This window comes from Leptonotus elevatus, chromosome 14, assembly GCF_054856555.1.
Source record: "Leptonotus elevatus isolate MCC_2025b chromosome 14, RoL_Lele_1.0, whole genome shotgun sequence".
Lineage (NCBI taxonomy): Eukaryota > Metazoa > Chordata > Actinopteri > Syngnathiformes > Syngnathidae > Leptonotus > Leptonotus elevatus.
Genome location: NC_141252.1, coordinates 761,385 through 787,017, shown reverse-complemented (window position 1 = coordinate 787,017; position 25,633 = coordinate 761,385). Strand labels below are relative to the sequence as shown.

General features: G+C 41.9%; 1 protein-coding gene and 1 long non-coding RNA gene across 4 annotated transcripts in view; one reads left to right on the top strand and one right to left on the bottom strand.

Moving 5' to 3' along the window:
* Nucleotides 1-25,633, bottom strand: part of numb (NUMB endocytic adaptor protein) — a 34,969-nt gene that overhangs the window by 9,180 nt on the left and 156 nt on the right. For all 3 annotated transcript variants that reach the window (XM_086095173.1, XM_086095175.1, XM_086095174.1), the window contains exons 2-3: nt 8,450-8,586; nt 3,040-3,114 (exon numbers count right to left, since the gene is read on the bottom strand). In XM_086095173.1, coding sequence (XP_085951299.1) covers nt 3,040-3,114; nt 8,450-8,575 — 201 coding nt within the window. In that variant the 5' untranslated portion in view covers nt 8,576-8,586. The remainder of the gene's footprint in view (nt 1-3,039; nt 3,115-8,449; nt 8,587-25,633) is intronic.
* LOC147162420 (uncharacterized) lies at nt 942-22,560 on the top strand. Its single transcript, XR_015097117.1, has 3 exons — nt 942-1,088; nt 1,255-1,311; nt 22,253-22,560. It is a non-coding gene; the product is annotated as an uncharacterized LOC147162420 (long non-coding RNA).

The following is a 25,633-nucleotide window of genomic DNA, read 5'->3' as shown; positions in this document are numbered from 1 at the left end:
TCAGAGTTAGTAGCACCACGTGCACACCACAAACACACACAAGAGGCGCACACATTATTTAACAACCCCAAAAAAAAACAAGCAGGAAGTGTCACAAGCGGCACCTCGACAGACTGTTCAAAAGAATGAAACCAAATCCAACCAGTTCTAAAAATAGCGGTGTTATTGTATTTGAGGAAAAATAATTACACAGTGGAAACTCAGGCGAGACGATACGGCCTTCACGTAAAATCACTTTTCCCCCACCATAAAAATCTGATTTTCACGCTTTCCTTGATCAGTCATTATCTGAACCCTGAGCAAGGGTGACGACACTTTCAGTTGACGGCAAGTGGCAAAATGGCCGCCTTCCGAGATGGAGAAAAGCGGGTGGATTTTGCGGCTTATCTCATATTCCACAAACGCAATATTTATCAGCATGTTTAGACTATTGGGGCTGCACAGAACACATTATCAAAAAGAAAAATTTTGCTCTTGACTTCCTCTTTAAGTCAAGCTGCTAGGGAAATTGACACTTCGGAATTTTCTGATATTTATTTAACTGAAACTTGTCAGCCAAATCTGAGACGGGGTTTCCTGAAAATCAGAAGACACGGAAAGGTCGAGAAGATATGTATGGAGATACTTTGTAGTTTTTTTTTTATTATTATTGTTTTTTTTTTTAAATCGACACCAGTGTACTTTGAAGTCTTTAAATATATCTCTTAGTTTTGTTGCTTGTTTGAACTTAAGAGGTTCCACTATGATCCCCCGAGTCAGACTCTTTCGCATGTGACAAAAGTAGTGTGAATCTGATGTCTGAGTGTTGAACAGTCAGGTGGGGGGAGTCAGGTGGGGGGGGGTGACGGAGGTCAAGTTGAGGCCGCCAAAAAGAAACCAGATGCAGGCGAGTCTTTACTCTTAATCCCCTCCTCCCTCCTTGTGCCCCGCCGGTAAGCCGTGGAAAGGCGTGCCACTCTGCTCCTGTTACACGCCGGCCGGGTTGGAGACGTTGAATGCATGATCTAGCATGTTAACCAGCAAGTCATGTTAGTGGCACATGCAGATGGATGACGGTGGCGGCTATTGGTTAGCGGCAGTAAGCCAAGGTGAGTGTTGGTGGGAAAAGGATTAAAATGCTGGGAAATGGATGGGGAGGGTCGGGGCGGTTGAATTGAAGCATTTCTGGGCAACAGCACAATTAAAACCTGCTTAAAAAGACAAAAAAATATAACACCAACAAGAAGTAATACAATCTCTGTGCTTTCTTTAAAGGATGAAAGCGGGAAGGATCTCTGGGTAGGAAAAAAAAGTGGAGCTTTGAGAGTTAAAGTAAGTAAAACGACTTTATTATGCCAATTTACAACCGCCCTGTGTAAAATGGAGCGATTCTGAATTATTCGATGCATTTTTTCAGACCTATATATTTTTTTGTGTGCAAAGTTTGATGTGTAAATAAAGCAACTGATTCTACTATAACTAAACGCAAAATGAGCTTCGGTGGCACAGAATTCCAGATGCGACAATTGTATGCCTTCGTTGGGTTGTGTGTAAATGGCGTGGATCTTTTGTTTTTTGAAGATTCTGTCGAACTCACTGTAACAGAAAGCTAATCTGTTAAAACCAAACAGTGAATTCTATGAGCTTTGTTGGCATCAAATCCCAATGGCAGCAACACGCGGCCTTCACTGCCTTCTGTGTAAAAGGCGTAAAAACAGCCCAAAATGTTTTTCGTTGGTTGTCTGTACTACATAGATCTAAAGCCAAATTTAGCATCAGTCCTTTGATGGCTTTTACCAAACCTAGAGCCAAGCACAGGAAGTGACATCACAGCAGGGGCAGCGCGAAGGTCAATTAGTCACAGAACGCGGAGTCGTGAGAACAACAAACGCGACTGCCGGGAATACAATGGACTCATTTGAAGGCCAGCAAACAGGATAAGCAACAACGTAATGACAACTGTTAGCATGTTAAAGCATCAACGAGGATGAGCCGGAATCATATAACTACGCATCAGCCTCTTAAGAAGAATAAACACCGCCTTCAAATAGACACCTCTTAATAACACACACACACACACACACACGCATGCATGCACATACACACACAATACAAATGTCATGACTGTACTGTCCATCCACAAATGGGCTTGCGGGCCTCAGCTTGAGCCAGAGAAATGTCATTAGGTTGAGGGCAGAGGGACGGTCAGTGCCCGCCGGAAGATTGAAAGGCTCCATGTTGTCCGACGGAGCCGAAGCCATAAAAGACAGCGTGGCATTGGGTTCCACGTGACCTCATCAAGCGTCGCGTCTTGTGCATGCTCGCGGGGGATAGTGTGTAGGAATCATACATCTGCGAGTGTGTCGGATTTTTTTTGTCCATCAGATGCGTTTGCGAATGTGTGGACGTTCCATCCCTCTCGATCGTACACGCACACACAGGCTCCCTTCAGGCCATACGACTGTGTGTCTGTTTTCTGACGTTTTCTGACGTTTATGTCCACCGCTGTCCTTTTAAATACATTCGCAAAGCTTTAAAAGTTGCCAATGTTCTGCCTTTAGAGGCAATATCAGAGCCGTAAAACAGAGGCAGGACGATGCCTGTGCGCAAGGGAATTCTGCTAGAAAGAACACACAAGCCTCTTTCATGCTAATCGGACATTTCTAGCTCAGAGTTGGCGGCACATCCCACCTTCACTTAGGTCTATTGCGGCAATATCGCACTTTCATTGAGTTCTGCCTGAAAGGTGAATAAATAGCAAGTCTCATGTCTTTAAAATCCTCCTGAACGCTTGTTACAATCACAGTGAGAAAGACCCCCCAAAGCTGAGCTTTGGCCTTTCCTCCTGGATGAGTTCAGGACCGGGTCGGGGATCTCGACCGACACCAATCCCCCGCCCTTCCCCCCACTACCGAACTTGGTAGAATTAATGCAGTGGACAGAGTGAGAGGGAGGAATGGGAATGTTGGAGCGGGAAACACCAGGAAAGAAAACCTGAAGCACGCAGACAAGATGGAGGAGGGGCTTCTTCTTGTGGGGGGTTTCCCGGGGAAAACCTACCGTCTTCAGCCGCTTGACCGCGTCCTCGCAGATGTGCATGCCCCGCGACTCTTCCACCTCCACGTGTCCCAAGTACTGCAGGAAGAGACACACACACGCGCACACACAAAGCAAAGTGAGTAATGGCGCGTAAAAAGCTTCCCAAGGCGTGCTGAGTGAAATTAAATAAGGCCGTGATAATAAAAGTGCACAATGAGGTTGGTTATTTTAGTGAGGCTTGTACGCCCCTGGCATGTTGGCACCACTGATTTATACACATGATTAAATACAAATCGCAAGGTCGGTGGAAGTTCAGACAATCCCTCGCCGTTTCTGGAGGACCGAGGGACAAAGCTGAATAGCTACATCGAGCGAGAGCGCATGAGAGAGCGCTTACGTGAAATGTGGAAAAAGTGAGGGCTTGTAATGAGAGCGTCTGAATCAAGCAGACTGGCATTAGCACAATAAGCAAAGAACACGATGTCTCATCTTGTGTCCCCTACCAAAGATATGATTAATCCTAATCCCAGATTCAAACACAATAGTCTCTTTCACGAAGCACTTGGGGAGTAGATGCATCATAGTGAGGACATTTCCACAGTGCATGTCAGAGGAAAATGTAACATTTCAAACTAGAACGGCACTAGGCAGAACAACCCTAATCCATCATGACGTGCACTGTCTGTTTCACTCCAGTCGTAAAAGTTGCCGTCTCGCATGGTACAGTTTTTTCACTGCAGCGCCATCTGCTTGATCTGTTGGGTCACTGGCCCACTTTGTCCCGATGCAAGCAGATTTTGACAACCAAAAGTGAAAATATATTCCTAGATAGACACATGTGAGAAAATTCTGAACCCCGTGTCACCCTTCTACAATGTTTATGGATTTGTTTTCTTCTTCAAAACTTCTGAACAACCAAACTACCGGTAACTAACCAACAACCTAAATGACTCAAATTGACAACCTACCAACTAACAAAAAAAAAAGAGCCACCAAACCAACAACTTACCAAATGAACTTTGTAAATTACCAACTAAAAAACAAACAAACACTAAGCTAATTGTCAAAACAACAAACTCTTAACTTAACAACCAAATAACCTACTAACATAGTAACCAACAAAATAATCAACCAACCAACCAGCAACCTAAGAAACTGATTTTAAAAACTAACTTGCAAACGAACCTTCTTATCGAAATCTTATCTAACCACTTACTAACCAACTAGCTAATGTACAAATTAACTAACCAACCAAAAAACGACCTATCCAAAAAAATAAAAACATGTCATAACTGACATACTAACTAAAGACCAAAATAACCAACTAACATCTAACAAACTTTAATATAGCCAGCAACAAATTTACCAAACACCAAACTAGACAAACAAGGAACAACTAACAATGATACACTAACCAATCAACCGACAAGCCAGCTAAACAAACCAACCAAAAACGAACCAAATGTCTTAGTTGTCTAAACCTTACTAACCAACCCACTAACATACAGATAACCCAACTATTTTTAGAGGCAACTACCAAACTGACTGACAAAGTGAAAATGAACCTACAAATGCAATGATGTCACCGGGCTGTTACGATTTTTATTTTTCCCCTGTAGCGTTAGCATTCATGTCATCCACTAACAAGGAGGATGTGAAAACAAAATTCCACTTTTCAGGATGTGATTCATTAATTAATCCTTATCTAAAGGGGACCTGACTTTGCACTTTTGCACTAAACATCTCCTCAAGACTGTTCCTGCCTGGTTTCCTCTGGCTGTGCTGCACCGCAGGCACAGAGCGCCAAGAAGGAGCCCCCCCCCCCCCCCCCTCTGCCGGCCTTTCGGCAACACCCCATCTTGTGCGTGTGACTTGCGAACGCCAGAAGCCATTGTGCGGACCGAGAGGAAGTCCTTACCCTTTCCTCGTAGATACGCGGCGAATGACGCCAACCCTCACCAGACAACCCTGCCCTTGGAGGGCCCGCGTTATTTCCAGAGCGTGACGCCACGGGCGCGAGTCACCGTGTATTTCAATGCTTACAATCCGCACGAGAGCGGATGCTACTGCAAGCACAGACGCTGTTGCAAAGAGACACGGATGCCGGTCCGGCATGTCAGCCTGTTGGACTTGAGGCAGACGTTACACTCAAATGTCTCTCACGGGCCAACACGCTCGCATTGAACACATGCATGAATTGCTTGAAAGTACAAAGTACAAACGAAGTAACAAAACAAAGTACAAATGAACCAACAAAACAACTGCTAATAAACTAAATAATGACCATACATATGCACTGACGACTAACAGACTATATTGAACTATCAAACTGACCTACTACCAAACACATCAAATCAATGAATTATCTAAAAAGAGCTAATAAACTCACCAAAAGCCGACAAAATTAACCAACAAATGCAGAGTCTGAGCCACACGGGTCCTAAGAGTGACAACAATTCAATTTCCCCATATTCCCAATATATCTGGGCTATGGGGTGGCACGACATATGAAAACCTTAAAAAGTCAGTAAGTATTACATTATGTTTTAGCATTTTCAAGAACGTTAAGCAGTAATAGGAAGCCTGATTAAAAACAACACAAATGTGGACAGTGTCCAGTATCGGTTCCACTTGGCAGTTATCCCAGGGCGGGCAGTTTTCCAGTTTATATAATATTTGTACAAAACTGCTGTGCAGTTTGGTTGTATGAAATCATCAAGATTGGATTAATTTCTCTCCACTTGAGAGCAATTGTTGGTCTGACGAAGGCCAGTTGATTTTATCAGATAAGAGAATAAAATTAATTAATTTTGAGAGAAAAAATGAAAACAGGACAGAATCCGTATATAATGACATTTTCTTGGTTGACTATCCACCCCAAAAAAGCGCTACAACAATATAACCAATCGACAACTTAAGAAAATATCTAACCAACTAACAAACTAACCACAAAGTTAATCAACCATCAAATATACAAATACAAAACTCCCGCGTCACCCTCTAATGTCAAATACATGTCGGAGCGATCCCTCACGTTGGTCTTTTTTTTTTCTCAGCTCATGATGTTTTTCATCAACTCCATATGTTGAAGTGCTCTCCAGTTACCTTAATTTTCAGTACAGGTGATTTAAAACTGGACATTAAATCATAAGTCGTGATAATGATATTTTTTTAATAGCACAGCAAGTGGCAAAATGGCTGCCCCCCCCCCCCCCCCCGAGACACACGTACCACATTTTGAGAAGCCATCAAATTAAAAGACGAACAAACCAAATTCACCAAATTCCCTAGTGGGCAACCAACAAACTACCTAACAAACTCAGAATAAAAGTGTTGTCGTTACGTGCTCACTTCCTTTTTCTGATCCTATCCTGCGCTGTAGTGGGATTAATAAACTGTGCGAGTGCGCTACCCTGCGATTCCCACCGCATCCCTCCTCATCCTTTGGCAAGGCATTTTAATGAAACCACTATTTCTAAATGGCCTCGAACGGTGAGTAAGATATCTATGAAATGTCAGCGTGACTCTGACGCACGAACTGCAGCTCATTGAAACACAGCAGACCGTACGCCGCGCTCCCACTTGAACCGCAAGCAGCCAAGATCAGCCCTCGTCCCTCGTCCCTCCTCCCTCCTCCCCGCCGAGCGGTCAACCCTCGGTGCGGCAGTCGCGAGATAATTCCACTGCAACTATTCCGATCCCACACACCACTCCGCTCTCTGGAGGCACCTAGGAGGCGCGTAAGGGGGCCGGGGGGGCGGGGGGGGGGAGTAGCATGCTAGGTTGCAGGGGAACAACGAGGCGGCAGTAGAAAAAAAGAAGAAGAAAAAAAAGTGTCAAAGTGTGACCGCAAAAGCACAAGACGCAAAAAGGAGCGTGATAAATTTAGGTTAAGCACTTTTTTTTTTTCAATTGTCCTCAGAGGATGTTTACATTTGCACCACTTTCAGATGAGTTGATTTTTTGTTAGTTGTGGTCATTGTGTGGGGGGGAAAAAAGTTATACCCACAGCACATGTGCTATGTAAAAAAATTGGTACATTTTAACAAATATTTTTTATTTTTCTCTTTGCTGTATCTTTACAATTTTTACTTTTATATAAATATTAGAATTTTTTCCCCCTTTTATTTTATTTTTCATTTTACTATTTATTTTATTATTTGAAATTGCATATGCAGTATATGTACATAATATATGCATATGACTATAGTATTATTTTTGCTTGATTTTTAATTTGCTATTTAGCTTTTTATCATTATAATTTTATGGGTATTAACACAATTATGTAAAAAACTTATAACACCACGTAAGATCATCATACAACATGATGAGACTGTGCACTGCATATGATTTGGCTGATTGGAAATGTAAAATTTGTGTTCAACCTGCTCACTTCCATATTGTGTGTCACGTGATTTATAATCTGTTTTGCCATTCTTGACGTTCCGGTTTTCATTTCTATAGCGATGAGAGGAAGCGAGTTGTTGCGCTTCTGTTTGCATAAGACAACTTTTGTTGCCAAAATAGTCGACTCTCGCCACCCACGCCCGTCCGTTCACCTGCAGCGGCTACGAGACTAATGAGTGCTTGTGGGGGGGGGAAAAATAATTAAATACGGGGTTTTTTTTTGAAGGGTTTTACATTCTATGTTATATTGCCATGCGCAAAAGGGGTCGTCAAGAATAAATAAATATAATGTCCAAAAGAATAAAATAAGAAACTACAATTAAAATTGGAAGAAAAAAAAGTTTTTATATTAAAACTTATATTGCCACGTCAGCAAGGGGACATTACCACCAATAAACACATAAATAAATAAAAGATAAATTGCTAATGCTGTAAATCTTTATATTTTATATATATATTATTATATATTTAATATCATATCCACAACAAGGTTCATTCAAGGAAAGAAGTCACGTTTCCTTGAAAAATACACACAATTAAAATAAAATGTAAAAATAAATACAATAATAATACAAATAAAATTAAATAAAAAATACTAACATTAAAATAAAATTATTCTTGCCGCAAATGGCTGTACCAAAGAAAACAACGTTATTGGGTTTGTTTGTTTTTGTTTTATATTGTATTTTTTTGCAAAATACCAACAAGCACCAAAATAGAGGCGAAATCCTCATCCACTGACTGAGGAAAAAACAACAAGAAATGCATGGCCAGAGACAACCCCATGGCATCCTTTGACCGTTACTATTAAAAAAAAGAAAAAAAAAAGAAAAGGAAAACAAGAGCAGGACAATCACATTATTGTTGTGCACTTAGACAACACAATCTTATAGCTAGACTGCAAACTTTGTGAATGCTTGCGATTAATCACACATTACGTCCCACAGTCGTGTCGTGCACGGTCGAAGTGTTTATGCCACAATAAGGTTGGCGCTGTAGGAATTTGGATGTGAGCGAGTGTCACCTTGACCGCAAAGCTGCATTTCCCACTGCGGACCGCCTCCTCATCAGTCTGCCACTGGTGCGGCCGGCTGGACTCGGGCACGTAGATGTCCTTCTTCCGCCGGAAGCTCTGCCGTAGCTTGTTCATCGCGGAGCTCCCTGCAGGAGGTCAGAGCGGGCGCAACGTCAGTGGGGTGAATATGAAATTGTACGGTGAGCAAAGAAATGAGTCTGCTTGGACGTTGATTTTTTTTTTTACTTCAATATCGTGATTGCCATTAAATATGCGATTATCCTTTTAAAGGTCCTCTTTCAATATAGTTTTAAACAAGCACGTGCAACAAATTAATTTATCTCTATGAAAATAAAATATCAGATTTATTACACACAAATGTTTTAGTCTAATTTATTTATCTACTTCAATTGGTGGAGTTGTAAACTTCCCAAACACTGTTTAGTGTGTGTTCACGAACGTCACAAATTTCAGCCAAACATAAAACAGTAAATCCTAATTTAAGATTACAGCAATAACGGAACGAAATCTGTGGCATTATTACTTCAACTATTCATGTTTCATGAAACAATGATTATGTAAACATGTGGACCACACTTCTTTAGCACTGAACTATTTAGAGTACACACTACATAAATACATAACAAATAAAATATACATGTATATAAAAAAAAAACAACTACTGATTGACCAAAATGAAGCGGAGTCTTTTTTTTTCTTCTTCTTCTCGCCGTCGGGAGGGTGAAAAAACAAAGTAACTGTGAAGCTGAGAGTTGAAAGAAAATCAATCAGAGCCACTGCGCATTATGTCCAGGTGTGGAGTTAAACAACGACAACATGCTTGCAAAAAAGCAACTGTGTTTCAAAAAACATGTTGTGCACATTTTGAGAAGCGTTTGTGCCGGTATGACATAGGACAGTGACGTGACGCACCGTTGTGTCATTTATTACCCCTGATCAATCGATAATGATATTGAGCAGCCAAGTCAAACTTTAGACTTACTGAATGAGTGGCTTGCGTGATCAATAATAGCTTCTCACAGTTAATGATCAAACGTGAGCATTGATCCGTGGGACTTGAGTGTTATTCTCGTGCAACATACAACAGTGATTCGCAGCCTCTCATCAGTTGGGCTGCCGGAAATGATCCAATTTCCTCTAATTGGTCGGAAATTAATCATTTACTACATATAATGGATCTTTGTTCATCTATCTACGCCAGCGACATTTGCCTGCGTATCGTTACATTGTCTGTCTACATGTGTTGCAATACACTTGGGCCACATTAGGCATCATACTACTGTATTTTAAAATGGTGGAACTTGTAGAGCCGAGTACTTTTTAGGTGGTTCTCGGTACGAACGTTTGAGAATCACTGCTCTACACGATTGTCTTTGACTTTCCAGGGAGATTAGTAGGCACCAAAGAGACCCAATTAAAAAGCCGCTGATCCAAACGAGAAGTGAGAGGTGCGGCCATCTTTGAAGGACCGGCTCACGTCTGGCTCAGCGACTCGTAACCGGAGGAGCAGAAGTCAGTGAGCCGTAGCATTCCGGCGTCTTGCGGCCACGAACATTTTGAGCTGATGGGGATCTAGTGGGATTAAGAGATTTTTTAATCCAGGGGATCTGACTGACTGTCTGCACACACACACACGCCTAGTAGTAAACTACACACACCCAACGAGCATCTTTGTATAATAAAACCCGTTCTACGAGAACGGGCTGTGGTCGTCGGGGGTTGGAGAGCGCTCGAGGTGAGGCGCTCGCTCTTATCTGCCCTGGCCAGATTGGAGCTCTGCACAATGGAGCATTCGGCCCTGACACGCAAACACATCAAACATTTGACTCAGGGTGGGGCGAACGCGGCCAAGGGTTGAGATCTAACGGGATCTTTCAAGAGCCTCAACATGGTCGCTATTTACTAGTCACAAATTTTTCCAATATTTTACTTTTATTCCCCCCTCCCGACTCTTTTCAATGTGAGTTACTTATCTGAGCAATCTCGCTGTTTGCGATCCAGCCCGGTCCCTATCCATATCCACCACCGTACAACTATAAAAACAGGCTACTTTTAAAAACTGCAGCGAGTTAATCAGCGAAGTGTAGCTAGCGGCTACGACAATCAGCTAGCAGGCTCCAATGCTTGGTCTCTCTAAACAAAACATGCATTTTTCAGGGTTGATTATCTCATGTTGAGAACTCACAACATTCCCAAAGCAAAATTTTTGATTAAAAGCATAGGACATTTCTGTTAGTTTCTTGACATTATTCCACTCTTTTTAAATTCCGGATTTCTACAAAATACATAAACAACTTTTTTTTTAACTCTTTGACTGCCATAAACGTTATAAAACGTTTAGCATAAACCTAGGGAAGGGCGCCGAGGACGTTAAAAGACGTCCCCTATGTTTTTTTTTTTTTTTTTCAAAAACGGGTGCAGGAAAGCCTTGGGCAGCTGTGCTGAAAGAATCAGGCTGATCTGATTAGTCAAAGACTCGTTTTGGCCCCTAGAGGGCAGCGATGACTCTCTTTGCACAAGGTTGGATGGGCCGCCCACCGTGGGCGTCAGTAGAAGACGTGAGGCGGAGCTAGAGTGTTGAGGAGACAATGGCTGATCCAAGCCACAATGGCTGATCCAAGCCACAATGGCTTGACCAAGCAACCGGTTACAAGCAGCTCAGCTTGAGCATTTTTTTCAAAGACGGAAAGCATCAATCAATACTAAAAAGCGCATTGATGTCAACGATGATGATGACAACGAGCTCTACGCCAAAGTTGGAAGCTTTGGCGTTATGAACACGTAGTAAGCCTCACGGCTAAGCGCGGCTAGCGCGGCTAGCGCTGCTAAGGCCGGAAAACGCGCACAATAGCCGGCCGGGTACTTCTACACAATCGGACATTCGATCGGGCGATGGAGAGTTGGCATCGACCAATGCAGATTGATGATGATGATGAAGATGACAACGAGCTCTACGCCAAAGTTGGAAGCTTTGGCGTGACTGTTATGAACAAGTAGTAAGCCTCATCGGCAAAGCGCGGCTAGCGCGGCTAGCGCTGCTAAGGCCGGAAAACGCGGAGCTGCACAAGCGGACATTCGATCGGACAATGAAGAGTACCCCGAGTCCAATGCATATTCATCGGAGGAGCGGGTACAGTCTGATCACGGAGAAGACACTGTTTCTGGACTACGATGCCACCATGAATGGAGTGGATAAAATGGATCTCCTACCACCCGGTATAGCAACTGAAGGACACGGGGAAGCGAGACGTAACACCACCGTAACGTAACCGTAGCATGATCCTGATATTAGACTTGACACACACTGCAGTATATACTTGCTATTCCCCGGAAAAAAACGGCCTGCAAGAAAGTGGCACACGCGAAGAGGCAATCTGTTGTGCAAATGCTGTTACGTCTCTTTGCACGCAGGAGAGTGTTACAAAAAGAAAAACTGTCGTTGAAACATCCACATATTTGTAAATAGCACCACAGTTGCACACATTTGTAAATAGTTTGCCAAATTGTTGTCAAATTGTTACACTGTTGAATGTAAATAAACGTATTTTGCTATCAAAAAACACTTTTTCATTCTTGGTGGTAGTGTTTTATAGAAGTAAAGCACTATTTAGGTGTTTGTGGCATCATTCATGGACAAAAAGAAGTGTCAAATTCACTAGAATGCATGAAATAATATCGTTTCACTAAAAGCTTGATTTCTCCGTATTTGAGTTCAAAACAAGCGAAATCGGATGAAACTAACCATTTTCTATTGTTGATTACTAAAGAACGGAATAAGGTAGAAACAAACTCTTTTTTTCTGATGAAAGATGAAAGTCCAATCTTTCATTTGGTAGTACGTGTGTTTCCATAGTCCAAACAGAACATTTTCTGTGGACCTTGAAAATCAGTCAAAATGCTTAAATCGGCTGGCACTGGCGGCATCCCTTTTCTGAAAACGTCTGGCAGTCAAAGAGTTAACAACAGAAAGGAATATCTGTCAATAGTCCTCACCGTATGCTCTACTTTCAACAGCGAGCGTCTGTCTACAAAACACAAGCACCCACTCCTCCCTCCCACAGACACACACATTATTGGGAATGCACCGATATCAATCCCAGTATCAGCATTGGCACCAATTCATACCGATACTGTCTCATTCTCAGACTCATTAAAATACTACGCTAATGTGCTAATCTACCATAATATCCGAAGTGTAGAGTAGAGCTGAACAATTTACCATTTTTGGATCGAAATCGTAATTTTGTGATCATTAACTCATTCACTCCGAGCCATCTTCACTGAAGCAATCCCCTTCACTTCCGGCTATTTTACTAGGATGTTTGCAAGGCCCACAGATTATTGTGTTCTATTTCTACCAAAACAACCTACCAAAATTAGCATTAATTAGCATTAAAATATAGCTAAGTTTCATCATTCTTTACAAATCTGTCGAAAACACTGGGGAAAATAGCTTGTTGTAACATGACCCTGGTTGATCTCTTTTGCTCTGCTGCCACCTTTTGGCCGTTTTTGTAATAGCTACTATTTCTTCAACTGTTCTCTGCAGTTGAGAGGCTGCATCAAAGCCTTCTATATGCTCCAGCATAATTATTATTTTCTTTAACGTATAAATACGTCTTTGGGACACTTTTTATTTTATTTTAAATAGAATGTATTTATAAATTTTTCTGAGCAAATGAGTTAAAGTTAGTTTGTTTTTTGTTTTTTACGCTCTTATCCCTCCAAGCCCATCAGTCAGAAGCGCATGCTAGTCATGGCCATGCTATGCTAACCAACCAGCTCCAAGCTGGTCAAAAAAACAACAACAACAAAAACATTGCGTCAATGTCACACATCCTCCCCGAGTTCCCACTTTCATGGCTGCTCACAAATGCTAGCTGCTAAGCTAACTTGCCCCGCATGATGTCTATGGAGCAGACAGGCGAGCGGTGCAGTGCGGATCCTCTCCTCCAAGTAACGTGGTGGCAAATTATCTACACTTCTAACAAGAAGCACTATCACAAAAGGTGGACGACGAGTCGCTAAGCATGCAACAACGAGCAAGAAAGAAAGATAAGATGGAGAAACTAGCGCTGATCACTAATGTGAAATGAGTCAGGAAAGACCAGAAGAAGTCAGAGAAGTCTGGCAAGAACTCTGTTGGGGAGAGCAACTAGCTACGAACAACACGTGTGGTTTAAACTATTAATATAGGCAATTCCAATAATCGATCATTTTCACTATTTGCATCACAGGTTGGTCCCTAACCCCAACGAATACCCAGGGTTCACGACAGGGCTTTCAAAAGGCGAGCTATTGGAAGTCAAGTCATGCGGCGGCGGCGGCGGCGGCAAGAGCACATTTGACAGCCCAGTGTTTACAAACAAGACGCTCACATGTCGTCTTGCACCTCCCTCGTAACGCGTTTATTTAGGTCACGTCATATTAGAGCTCGGTGCAGTGTTGCTGACAAGCTGCCAACACGCGGAGCTTGTTTGTACGCGGTCGGAGTTATATACACACTACACGGCGACACTTCCCTGGTGGCGTCATAGTGCTTTATAAGTACATGTGCTAGCGACAGGATGACGGCGCGCACCGTGCGCTCTTCCTTCCTGTGCAAAGATGAAGATTCACAGCAAGGCCAAAAAACAGATTCGGCCGCGGGGGCGGGGGTGGCAGGTGGATCGGAATGAATCACGCGAGGCCCTTTTGGCCGTCGGCCATGTAGCGAGAGGACCTGTTTAGTCACACCTGGTGGGGGGAAAAAAAGAAGCAAGGAAGGGAGATAAAGCGTGATTAAAGGTTTCGGCGAAGGCTTATTTTTCAATTTATTTTGGCCTTTTGTTTACACCACAGGTGTCAAATGAAAAGCCGGGAGGGATGAAGATCCTGCATAGCACAATCGTTTGACAGTATATAAGGTGCGCTGCTTCTTTTTTTTTTTTTTTTACCGCATAACAGCATTCATTTTCACAACAAATCATTTTAACAAAGTGGACAATATTTGTATATCCATCCATCCATCCATTTTCTGTACCGCTCGTCCTCACAAGGGTCGCGGGGGTTGCTGGAGCCTATCCCAGCTGGCTTCGGGGCAGTAGGCGGGGTACACCCTGTACTGGTTGCCAGCCAATCGCAGGGCACACAGAGACCAACAACCATACTCACAATCGCACCTGTGGACAATTTGGAGTGTCCAATTCACCTGCCATGCATGTTTTTTGGAATGTGGGAGGAAACCGGAGTACCCGGAGAAAAGCCACGCAGGCACGGGGAGAACATGCAAACTCCACCCAGGAAGGCCGAAGCCCGGACTTGATCTCACGACCTTTGCACTGGGAGGCGGACGTGCTAACCCGTCAGCCACCGTGCCGCCGACAATATTTGTATACTAAAATATTTGCTTGCCACTATTTTCCAGCAATTTGTTGCTAAAAAATATATATATAACCAACCACACAAGACCTAATAGAAGAACTTAAGAAAACAAGGGGGGGAAAAAAAAAGGATATTTCTCTGCGTTCAATAGATAGTTGCAAGTGGGCCGGGATGACATTTCCGATTCTCGATGTAACACTATTTGAATAATCTCTCCAGGAATTGAAGGCTGATTAATCCTTGCGTAAGAATGCCGGGGATGAGTGCGGCGGTTGGCTTATGAGCAGAGAGATGGATCGAGATCGGGAGGTTACAGCCTCCGTTTGCAATGTTTGCAGGCTGACTCGTTTATTTTTACAGCCAATAAAAGGGCACGTGACAACAGGCGATCCATATATTGACGTCAGTCCTCTCGTCGACCAATGTTGTTGTGACTTTATTAGCTCTATTTTCTGCATGGCGCGCATAAGTTAATTACGGTTTCGCGCAGTGTGACACTCGAGGCAAGGGTCAGTGGGTATTTGGACAACTGCTGACACAGTCTGGGAAAAAAAAGAAAAAAAAAAAGAAAGCAAATACAGTATAACTAAGGAATGCCGCATCTGGACATGCGTTAACGTTTTTGAACGGCCACTGTAACTGTCAGCTAAAAGAATCCTTACATCATGTGGTTTTTGTCATGTTCCAGCAATAAAAAAAATACCCTCATTGTCATTGTTGCACCTTGGAATTTGATGACTTCACCCAAAAAAAACACACAAAAAAAAAATACTTCAAAATGTCATCCTTTACCACAAAATTTGTGTAGGAGTTTGATCCGCGTCTATGCAAAAATGAATTTTAGATTTACCGCAAGTGTGTGCTAAATCAAGGTAATGGTGTTAATCTTGAAAACGTGAAACCGTACATACCACAAACAAGAAAATGTTTTTATTGGAAAGTAGTAAAACGTTCAAAAAGGACCTTGAAAAGGTTCGAGAACGGTCTGCTGTTTCCCCCCACGATTCATGCAAATTTAAGCCTTTGAAGCATCCTACGAATCTCGAAAGAGTCCAAGTCATGTACGTATTTTTAGGAGACGGCGTCCACGGGGGAGTTTGAAGCGGTCCTGAGAAAGGACTGTGGTGCACCACACTTGCACAGGAGGTCCCTTTAAAGACCCACAGGTGCATGTTTGTAAATGTAATGTCATCCATTTTACTAGGCTAGACCAGATTCAAACTACAAAAAACTCATTGCATTTCAAAAGATTTAGGAAAAAACATTCAAGAATGATATTTCAGGATTTTTATTTTTTTTGTATTGCTGTCAAATGTCAAAACAAACCCAAATAGCATGTAACTTATAAAGTACATGAAGTACTCTTTGTCATTCAACTCCTACTGGCAATTTAGGTAGTATCAGGGGCGTAACAGATCAATGGGACAGATAGGCGGGATGCAGGGTATTGCGCAACACCGGGACTTAGGTGTGAAGTTTTGGCCCGACGATCGAATTTCCTATCCCGCCCCGTCCTGTTTAAAGTCCGTGTTGCTGTCATACAGCTGCAACTGATGTCATCACACAACTCGTGTTTATCCTACCGTCGCCATCAAGTAAATGATTCATGGGGTCTTCTGTTAAGGTGACAATTTTTCAGGGTCCCCGTGTTAAACGTGATCATTTAGGGAAAAGCAGTTGAGATCTAGACAATCAGTGAGGGTAAACAGCTGAGGTTCAAGGACGCGTGTGGGGGCGTGGCCACCACATCATCATCACCACCATCACCATTGGTATCATCAACCCCGCCCCGAGGCCGTGACGCACCGACTCGGCCAACTCAGCCAACGCTTCTGGCCTTGTTTTGAAAGCCAGACGGGGATTCAAGGTGATGTCTCCAAAATTGATGTTGCGGGTGACGCAAATGATCCGCCTCAAGGTAGAGGGGTACCTTGACTTACAAGTACTCCAACTCTTTCAAGTTTTTCAAGTTACAAGCCGTCACTTGGTCGATCGACAGTTTGCCGGCCGGCCAACATTTTCATTATGAGGCAGCCTTTGAAAGGGACAAACCGACGCACGAATCCAAAATGAAAGCACTTGCAAGGAGCATGCAGAAGCCGCCCTCACTCAACTAACTGCATGCAAATTGGAGCTGGAGCTGGAGCTACTTACTTGGACACACACACAAATACTATTTATGAATTATAATTATGAATATGAACGCCATTACAATGTATTTCAATGGGGAAAAGTGATTTGATTTGGGGTAAATTGAGTTATGAGCTTAATGAGTGATTCTATGTTCTCGGGTAGGGTGATAAGGCCTTAAAATAAGATTTTAATTTATTCTCAAAAATTTATTTTTTCATTGATTCCCCCCCTCACCTATGGAAAAAGCAAATGAGAAAGATTTTGTTTTATGTTTTCCCCATTCTGAGATTTGCTCAATTTCTGTGTCAGCAGCTAAAAAAATCTATCCGATAAATAATGTCTAATTGATCAATATAAGCAATTAATCGTCCAGCACTACTTTGTTCACTAAAAGCCAGTCAAGCTCAGCTCCGGCTGGCAACCTTGAATACAGCCCCCATTTTTTATTACTCCTGAAATCTACTTTGCTTCTTAAAAAAAGACAACGCACCAGTGCTTCTCAAGGCCTTCGGCCAAAAACTCTCTCTTGGTCAATTAAAACTTTGAGTGAAAGCAACACACCGGCTACGCTCCGTTAGCGTAGCATTGACCCGGAGGAAGCGGAGCCACCATTACATATTGACCAGGCTGGCGTGGCAAAGTGCGGTTAATACGTGATCTATTAAACCCCACACAAGCGTGAGCGCATTTTAATGGAATATCCCGGAACAAACGCTGATGCGAGACAAAGGTTTACAATCCGGGTTAGCTCGCTGGCAATAAAACGTCAAAGTAACTCAGGATGCTGATAGCCGACACGTCCTGCACGTGAATTGGTGAGCGGGAGCCAGACTGACGCAATATTGGTTCGGGATTTTGGTTCTAATGCCATGTGCAACTAGCGCTGTCATTATTGAATATTTTTAGAATCGATTAATCGGCTTCATTTTAATTTTGCACTTAAGTGTATTACAAAAGCATTTTTCCCTCTGGTTATTATTTATTAACCAGCGATTGGCGTTTTATTTCGTACTTCGTATTCCTTTAGTAATTAGTGCTGTCACTATCGAATAATTTTAGAATTGATTATTCAAATCGATTAATCAACTAATCAGCTTAATTTTTATTTTGCACTTAAGTGTATTACAAAAGCATTTTTCACCTGATTATTGTTTATTAACCAGTCATTGGTGTTTATTTCGTACTTTGTATTGTGATTTAAAAAAAAAGGGGGGGGGGGGTATTGATGCTGTACTATGTTACCGGTTCGTTCATCGTTTTCCAAAGTAAAAACAGATGTACGCAAACATCTTATTTTGATTAAACACGGAAGATAATCAAGTCTTCTTTCATCAAAGACTACAAAAATCAGTGAACAATTACTGTTGATATGCTCAAATCTGAGGATTTTGACCATTTTAAATTAAAATGCGATTACTCGATTATTAAAATAATTGTCGATTAATTTGACAATCGATTACTCGATTAATTTTGACAGCTCTAGAGCCGACATTTAACTTGTCGACAAGCAAAACGGTGAAAGACTAGACTGCCTTACTCTTCGGTTTCAGCTCCGATCAAGCCATTTTGCAGGATTTCTGTATGGAAGAGTCTATGGAGAGATTGTCAAAGTCAGACGTGACTAGGCGGAAAACAAGGCCTGTGTGTGTGTGTGCGCGTGTGTGTGTGTGTGTGTGAGTGCGTGTTGCATTATCTGTCTAAGCAGCAGGAGTGATGAGAGGATGGTAGAACAGGAAATTCACGCTGAGCGAACATACTTGCAATCTTATACCGTCATCCTGACCTGGCCAAGACCCATGAATGAATACACACACATATTTGACCATCACCGCACCCAAAAAAAATAAAAATAAATACAACAAAACAGAAACATCAAGACATGGAAAATAGTGGTGGTGGTGGGGGGGGGGGGTTGTTTAAGTGTGGTACGGAATGCAGCTGTTGTGCCGCTCATGTATGTCAGGAATGCCGTTCACGTACTTGAGCTCTGCTCTCATCCCACCCGGGCTATTTGTCAAGAGGCGGACGTCTGTGGAATTTAAATACGCCAGCGCTACCTGGCCGAGCGACGTTTGCTGTAAAAAGTGACCTCAGAGAGAAAGCATATGTCGAGTATTTCTCTGAGCAGCGCGCTCTAAAAGCACGAGCCACAAACAACCTGATATATTGCAAATAAAGTGTGGAAACCAGAGGAATGTGTCTCAGTATGATGGTTCACAGAGGTGGAAAATAAGGCAATAAATTAATATCAAAACCAAAAATTCAATGATTAAAAAAATAAGATAAAATGAAGGCCCGAAGTCCAATATTTGACAGAATAAAATCCTGACAACCGACTAATCTGTGGATTAATTAAACGACCCGCCAGGTCAGGTTTTTTTTTCCCATTAGTGGCATCGGCAGCCTACATGATACCATAAATTAAGACCGGAATACTAAGTATTGGTACTCACCTATACTTAATATTTGTTGAACTTCACAACAGAAAGAAAATCTGAACATTTTGGGGGGATGCAAATATTTTAACACCATTATCTTTGTCTTATATTGTAATGTGATAATGTGTAAATAAATAAAAAAGGAAAATCAAAAAAAAATTAGCACATTTTAAAGGAGCTAATAAAATATATGTTGATTAAATCAGCTTGTTAATTCATTTGCTCCCAAAAACGTATAAATATGTTCTATTTTAAATATTACCATGTTTTTTTATGCTAGAGCACACAGAAGGCTTTGATGCTGCCTCTGAACTGAAGAGAATGCTCGAAGCAATGGTAGTTATTACGAAAACGTCTAGCAGGTGGCAGCAGAGTATAAGAGATCAACCAGGGCCATGTTGTAAAAAGGCTCCCCCCCCCCCAGTGTTTTAAACAGATTTGTGAATAATGAAGAAACTTAGCTATATTCTAATGCTAATTGCTGCAAAACAGAAACCGATAGAAATATAATTTTTTCTGATGAAAGAAGAAACTCGTCCTTTTTTTGGTAGTTCCCATGTTTTCATAGCAATAGAACAAAATATTCTGTGGGCCTTGCAAAAGCAGTCAAAATCCAGTAAAACAGCCAGGAGCAAAGGGGGTTGCTTCAGTGAAACTGGGAGTGAATGAGTTAATTGGTCGGGCCATAAAAAACATTTTTTTGATAGACTGTTTTGGGATCATAACTGTGTAGTGGCAAAATTATTAATATACGCATGCAATTATAAAACATGTTTTTTGGCAGAGCAGTCAATTAATTGTGCCGTTTTTTTTTATCTCCCAGTGCATCACTAGAGACTGATCATTTGGAATTTTTGTTGGATTTCCCAACACTCCCAAAGTGGAAGCAACATTCTCAAATTACACTGAGAACAAAGCTGAGCACAACTCAAGCTTATCTTCCCTCATAAGCATAATCAAATAAAAACACATTTTAAAAAAGGCCAACGTCTGAGGATCGGACCGTTTGGAAAACTACCAGGGTGGCACAATCTGCCAGGGCACCTTTGATCCACCGCGGACCGGCCAATTAATGAGGAATAATGGCCGCCCCCCCCCGGGGACCCGGTGAGGAGGCGCTGGCACCGACCCGGCAGGCACCGACCCGGTCATCGACACGCCTCGCCGAGCAAAAAGCTGCCGATGCCCCTTGCTGAAATGTGGCACGAAGGCGGCCAATTGGACAGTGGGCACAGCGGGACCATTGTTCAACACTCTCACGGGCCAGACGGGCCTCTGCTCTGCTCTGCTCTGCTCTGCTGGAATGCAAAGTACCTGCTGGTGAACATCTTCCACACGGGCCTTGCCTGCAACGCTGGTCGATTCATCCATTTTATCGATTCGATTTCGAGTGAAACCCCGCTTGCTGCGATGGATGCGTTCCAGACTCGCCAACAATTTGTCATAGAGAAATGTTAATAACTTTTGGATTTTTCAAAAAAATATTCTGTATAGTCTTCATTTTGTTTTGACTTGTTTTTTTATATTAAGTCCCTTTTAATTAGATTTTGAGAGGGTTTGTTCGTTTTGCTTTAGGTTTTATTAGTATTAATGTTTTTAACTAATTTGCTTCCAAAAACATATAAATAAGTTATATTTTTAATATTGCCATGGTCCCAAAGACATATTTATATGTTTTTTATGCTAATGCATGCAGAAGGCTTTGATGTAGTCTCTGAACTGAAGAGAACGCTTGAGGCAATGTTATCACAAAAATGGCCAGCAGGTGGCAGCAGAGTATAAGAGATCAACCAGGGCTATGTTGCAAAAACTCTTTTCCCCACTGTTTTAAACAGATTTGTGAATAATGATGAAACTTAGCTACATTCTAATGCTAATTGATGCAAAATGGTAACAGATAGAAGAAAAAAAGACTCTAATCTTTCTTTTGGTAGATTCCATGTTTTTATAGCAATAAAACGCAATAATCTGTGGGCCTTGCAAAATCAGTCGAAATCCAGTAAAACGGCCAATTTTAGCTTTAGTTATTTCATTCATTTTGATTAACCTTCATCCGATCGTGTCAGTAAAAGCTACATCATTCATGACCGGGTTCCCGGGGAACAAGTGTCCCGGTAACACAGACCCTTGGAGGGGGGGGAAAAAAACACACACACAGAAGGAAAAAAACACACACACAGAAGGAAAAAAAAAACCAGTCATTAAGCCACTAATTGAACAGCAATTTGCCTAACGAACACGACGGGCCCTTGTGGAGTGGTCATCATGCGCGCCGTGAATGAATAAAGAATGGGGGGGGGGGGCTCAGGTATCGCCCAGGGCCAAAAAGGAGAGACGCCTCAGCCTCCTTCTGCACACATGCACAAACACACGCCTACACACACAAGCCTCACAGATTTAACAGGCGGCGACATAAGAGGAGCTCAAAGCCCCTTGGACCCAATTAGGAGCTAAAGATAAAAGTCCCAAATGGGCGCACTCATAAAAAGATGCGCCCTCTCTTCTGTTGATTCGCTTTCTTGAAACGAGTGCGGCCAAACAAAACGAGAATAGCCCACACACACACACACACACACACACACACACACACACACGCGCACACGAGTTTTGCGTTCAAGTTAGCATCTGACTGTTCTGACGTAATGGAGTCCACATTTGGAGTTGGACCTGCTTGATGAACTTGTATTGAAAGCACATCAGAAAGAAGAGAAGTCTTTCCTCGCGACCTATTCTGAGCTGGTCAGGAGCGCCGGCCAACAGAGTTTTACAAACCAAGATGACCCCGATTGGATGCCGCCGGACCAAAATAGGCTCCGTTCAGCTGCAGTTTCAATGTGCTTGTGTTTGTGTGCAACAGATGAAAACCTGCGGAAACGCAACATGCCAGCTAGAGTGACCAGAATGACCGCAGGAGGCTCAACTGCAACAACAACAACAGCAGAACTAAACAATAACGCAAAACTTAAGTATGAACCGCTACAATGAGTTGGCCTGGTGTCAACACGCCTCGAATGTAACATATTTAAACCATATTTAATTGTTGACACGTATCCAATTTTTATCCACATTTGTTAGAGGCCCGATGCTGATCTGATGATATCAGGAGGTATTTTTTTTTCTTCTTTACGCTGCCATGCCAGATCCAAACTGCGCCACTTGAGAGCCCCCCCCCCCCAAGTGTCCTAATTCATCTTCATTCTTACTGTTTAATACATCGTACTTAACACAAGAGTGCGTGCGTGAAACTCACCAGCGGCTCTTATCAAAAAGATGCAAGCATTTATACAGAAAGTGTGCAAGACTGAAATAAATAACGGCAAACCTCTGGAGGAGTTTGTCGCCCTGCATCCTACTATTGTCTGCACGACTTTGTCGCCGCGCGATTCCTTCATCTGACTTTCTGAGGCAATAGACATCGAAAATGGGGCTCGAGTCTAAATCTGGCCAAAAATAACTCGATTAAAAGTCTCTTTCACTCAGAGATCCTAGACAAATTGCCTGGCATTTTTATCAGTCTTTGACTTATTACACATAAGCCAGTGGAAGCGGGATTTTGCTGCAATGTATGTGTACGTTTTTCTTTAAGATTGTAGTATCGAGTTTTAAAATCGATATTGCAATATATTGTTGTGCTCTCTGTTGCAATAAATATATTGATACACCAACGACAGTATCGATATTTTATGACGGCACACCGGCGCAAAGCACATAGTGTATTTATTTATTTTTCAGACATGCCAATGAAGCTGGAAGCATACTCAACGTAGCACGCATGCCTACACCCGCTTGACTTCCTTTTTCGACGGGTTGGCGCTTACATATCGAAGTTTTGATTTAAATTACATATTTTCTACCAACATTATCACAATGCCATCCCAAAAGTATATTTAATTGCTAATTTAGGATGCCAAGAAACCGCTAGTTAATTACATCGTCATTGTATGATACGCCGCAAGTCTCCGACGTTGGTGGATAGCAGCTAGTGTTAGCATTAGTGTGTGGCTGGTACGGTGGCCCTGAAGTGCAAAAAAAAGGGCTGGCAACAGTAATAAGTGACACAGGTAGGTTTGCTTTCGTTACTTTTTCAATATCCTTCCTGGGCCTAGGCTACTTTGTATTTCACTCATTTGTAAAGGAAGGGAATGTGCCTTAGATTGCACTTTGTTGTTTTCATTATTTAAAAAAAAGATAATAGTAATATAATTGCGTTGATTATTATTATTATAATTATTTAATAGGCAAAAGTGTTTTATAAAATAAATCAATGTATCTTGTTTTGTTTTCTGATCCAAAAAAACTATTCGATCTGTGACTCAAATCCGTGATCCAATCCGAACCGTGACTTTTGTGATCCTTTGCAGTCACCGTCAGTACTTAATCTCTCCAGTCCTGTTGATGGGGGCGCTATTCCCCTAAATGGTGGTAAAGTAGGCAGAAGCAGTGGCAAAGAACTGGTGTTTAGGCACTATTGGCGAAGAAGACGAGTCGGCAAGTTTTCACTGTCACTCGCATACTGAATATCGTGATATATCGTTGAGAAAATTTCTGACAATATATCAAATATCGTAGATGTCGTGTATCGTGATATTATCGTTATCGTGGGCCACATACTGTCATAGTTTTGAATCGTGACTTACCCGTATCGTCCCACCCCTAGTAGTGAGTGACATGGGAGGCGGTGAATAGGTGTGTTAAAACTCATTCACTGCCATTGACGGTTATAGACGTAAAAAAAAATCATTTGTACTATTTCTATTGTTTAACTTTTTTTCCCCACTTTTTTTAACAAGAGTATGAAAACCTAGAATTTTTTTTAAAAATACAGATATAAAATGAGTAATTAATTAAAAATTGTAATCGCCTGACGCGACTTAAAGATTATGAAAAATTTGGGGCTTCAAGCGATTAAATTTTTTAATTAATCGCATGACTCCACTGGTTAACTCACAATTAATCACAAATTGTATATCTGTTCTAAATGTACAATAAAAAATATATAGGTTTTCATACTATTGTTAACAAAAGTAGAAAAAAATTGTTAAACTAATCGAAATAGTTCAAATAAATTTTTGACGTCTATAGCCGTCAATGGCAGTGAATGAGTTAAGTTAGCTGTTGTGAGCTCAAACTAAATTTCAATTTTATACATTTGCAACCAATGTATTTAAAAAAATATATATCGATATTTAAAGTTTGAGAGTCAATCTTAGTGGTATCAGAGGCATTGCTATTTCGAACATTGTTGAACCCCACACCGCTTTTGTGTTAAAATTGTGAACGTATCGTTGATTCCGTTTATTTAAAGTCGCTGAACAGTCGCAAAAATCCTGATCGTATAGTTGATATTGACAGATAAAGATTTTTAGGGGATTTTAGAGTACATTCATCACAAATTAAATTTTTAACTATTCACGTTAGAGTATCGTCCCTTAACCCATGCGAATAAAGACCGTACGCTAGCTGTATCTTGCTGCTATCAGTAAGTAAAAAAATATATATATTTAAAAAGGTGAGCCCCCCCCCCCCCCCCCCCCCCTGATTGCTTCACGGTTGCGCAGCGAGTTTATCAACCTGCGTTGCATCATGTCACGGGCAGCATTCAACATGTGCTCCCAACCAGTGAGCCTCTCCCTTTATGCTGCTTTCGTTCACTCATTCATGTGACGCTGGCTCACTATCAACCACATAAATAGATATCGTATTTAGAAACCTCACCATCCACACGCAGCAGTGTCATTTTTGGCACGCACATGCGCATACGCGCGAGCACACGCAATTTAACCACACACGCAAGCATATTTATATACATATTATGCACACATACAGGCACTCGCATGCATTAACACACAAAGTTTATATACGCACTAACATTAACAGTACTTGTACGCGCGGTGGTAATGACGTCACGTAACCCGGAAATCAGGTGATAAGTGAAGCGTTTATGCCCTATTAAAAGCTCACCTCAACCAGGTAGATGACTTGAGGTAATTGCACGGCACTTACAGTATCACCCCTCTTCTTTGATCGTTTTAACGAACTCCTTAGACGTTTTACAGAGCAAAAGCAGCTGGACATGTGTCGACCTAGCGCGAGTCTGTCATATGGACGTGTTTTATAGCGTTTAATGGAGGTTCTGAGTGGAGCTAATGTAGCCACATCGGAAAACACAAGCTTAGCTCGACTTGCTAGCGAGCTAATTGAAGAGGCAAGTGAGAGCGAGAGCATATAAATACACCTT